Source organism: Plutella xylostella, chromosome 26 (genome assembly GCF_932276165.1).
Source record: "Plutella xylostella chromosome 26, ilPluXylo3.1, whole genome shotgun sequence".
NCBI classification, from domain to species: Eukaryota; Metazoa; Arthropoda; class Insecta; order Lepidoptera; family Plutellidae; genus Plutella; species Plutella xylostella.
In genome coordinates this window covers 5328555-5330966 of record NC_064006.1, presented here as the reverse complement: position 1 = coordinate 5330966, position 2412 = coordinate 5328555, and the positions used below count along the sequence as shown (strand labels likewise).

General features: G+C 35.4%; 1 protein-coding gene across 1 annotated transcript; it reads right to left on the bottom strand.

The window, feature by feature from the left end:
• Positions 1 to 1223: 1223 nt before the first annotated feature.
• Positions 1224 to 1838, bottom strand: LOC105383433 (mpv17-like protein). Its single transcript, XM_011553481.3, has one exon. The coding sequence runs from the start codon at positions 1789 to 1791 to the stop codon at positions 1258 to 1260; it is 534 nt and encodes a 177-aa protein (XP_011551783.3). The 5' UTR covers positions 1792 to 1838; the 3' UTR covers positions 1224 to 1257.
• Positions 1839 to 2412: the final 574 nt, after the last annotated feature.

The window sequence follows — 2412 nt, the reverse complement described above, 5'->3', positions numbered from 1 at the left end:
AAATATGCCACATAATAATAATAATTAAAGAAGAACGGCAAAAAATATGATATTCCCATCCATTACACAGATCCGTATCTCTCCCACGACCCGCCATTGACAACTTCAGCCATTCCGCGCTAAAAACCATATTTCACAGTTAATTATGTTACGTCAAGAATTAAATCAATTACTTACGGAGAGCTATGCGATCTTTGGGGTATCGGCGAGAAACATGAGAAACATCCAAAGTTTTAACCTGAACCGTCTTAAGAAAAATCTAGAAATAAATATTCAGGAGAAAAGCTCGTATGGATATCCAATATCGATCTCAGTTGGCAGTCAAAAATTTGTCTGATTACCATCAAATATGAAATTCACTATATATAGATAACCCACAAATAATAGTAGGTATTATACGTAACCACCAAGTATTTTTATTTTTAAACGGAACCCAACAAATCTGAATGTTTTTTTTTCTTCTATTGACCCCACAACAATAAATAATGCTACCCAGCAGGTGACGAAAGGTCCTTTTGTAAGTTTTATGCTATTTTATACAAAAACACTTTCTTGCTTGTGACTTCGGTCAGGATTATCTTTTTACAAAGTCTAAGAAGAAGCCGTCTTGAAACTAGCACTATTATTGTACTACTTATCGAGTAAACTTAGGGCTAATTATGCATATAATTATATTTTTTATCATTCAACATATTGTGCCAACGTGTTGTGCCGTTCAGGACAGGACCAAAATTTACAATTTAAATCACGCTAAAAATAGTCTTAATAATTCAATATACCTACCCGGCTTATAAGTTGTTATAAAAAGTAATAAAATTCGGCGTTGACAAAGGATGATTAATGCTGGCAATAAAAATCATTTCATACAAATTCATCGGCCTTATTAATTCTAATGTCATCTTTTTAGTAACCTACCTTGGGAGGTAAAAAAAGCAGAATGTTGACCATCGCTATATTATTTATGTTGAATACGATCATTAGTAACACTCCGTCGATTCGAAGAAACCTTTGGAATATCTAATAATTTATTGATCGAGTGATTTAATAAAGAAACACTAATATTTAAATTTTAATCGATAATAATATTTCCAACGGCTATAAATACGATTTCACCTTGGAAAATACGAATTTTGCGTGAAATTGTATTAATTAACATACAACAACTTTCGCCCTTATAATAGGTATTAGTGTGATTAGAATACTTAACCAAGAAAATATCATAATTTACATAAGTAGTTACTTTATTTCTTCACAGACCTACAGTTGTTTGTCCTTTTTCATAGTTTTAACATGAGCCATGAACACGGTGAAAACAAAACTGGCCACACTGAGAAACATCAATCTATTCTTCTCAGATATTAAACAGAAGTTAACAGTCTGTACGATTGGCCAGAAAAACAGGCCCACTCTGTATGTTGGCCAAAATTTATCTCTTACTTCTTTCAGGGCCGCCTCTACCGGCCTAAACTCCAGAAGGCTCATAGTGAAGAAGAAATTTGCCGTGACCACAGGACCGACAGTGACTTGTTCGAATACAGCTCTTTTCAATGAAGTTACCAAATCTTTTCTCGCGAAGAGTCTATTGCTGTAGCTCATCCAACCGTGCAGCATTGGGACCATTATGAAAGCTCCAAATATGCCAAATCTGGCCGCTCGGGGCCAGTCGATGTCCCAGGATTGGTGCTGGAGATAGCCCTGGAATATACTGGCTGATGGCCAGAGAACAGCGTAGGACACCATGCCTCGGAGTAGGGGGTTTTGTGTTGGCAGCGCTGGAGGTGTAATCCTCATCTTACTGAGTTTTTAGTAATTATTGTGTTTACTTTGCATGTTGGGCTTTTGGCATTTATGTGATTTATGACAGGGGGTAAATAAATCAGCACATAGACTACTCTGTACCCTGACTGACTACTTATTCTGAAGATCAGCTTATTGATAATACGACAGCAGCAAACGATTTTGTTGCTACACTAGCGCTACGACTTACGATGGAACTTACTGAATACCAATAACATTTGCCACATCTAGTCAAAATTCTTATCTTCGCGTCTAGAAGGCGATATTTTACTGAATTTCATGGCTTAAAATATATAGAAGAATGCTCATAATTTTATGGCTCATATAGGGTCAAATTTTATCAGTGAAATGAGACACAAGCTAATCTTTGTAGATAGAGCTATTTCAACCATGCTTATTATTAAGGTTCACTTTCCATATTGACTTCTTTATCTGAGTCAACATGTGACATGACATTATAATTATCAATTTGTGCAGTGTGTATAGTGCCACAATCTTATCTGTTCCGGTGGTCAAAATGTGCAACTAACGAAACGTCATTGTCAAACATCATTTCATACTCTGTGCGTTATTTGAGTTGTCAATTTCAATTGTTGTTATTTAATTTGTTTTGTG

Bases quoted from the DNA above. Each gene is read 5' to 3' on its own strand.
- LOC105383433 (XM_011553481.3), bottom strand. From the start codon at position 1,791: ATGAGGATTACACCTCCAGCGCTGCCAACACAAAACCCCCTACTCCGA.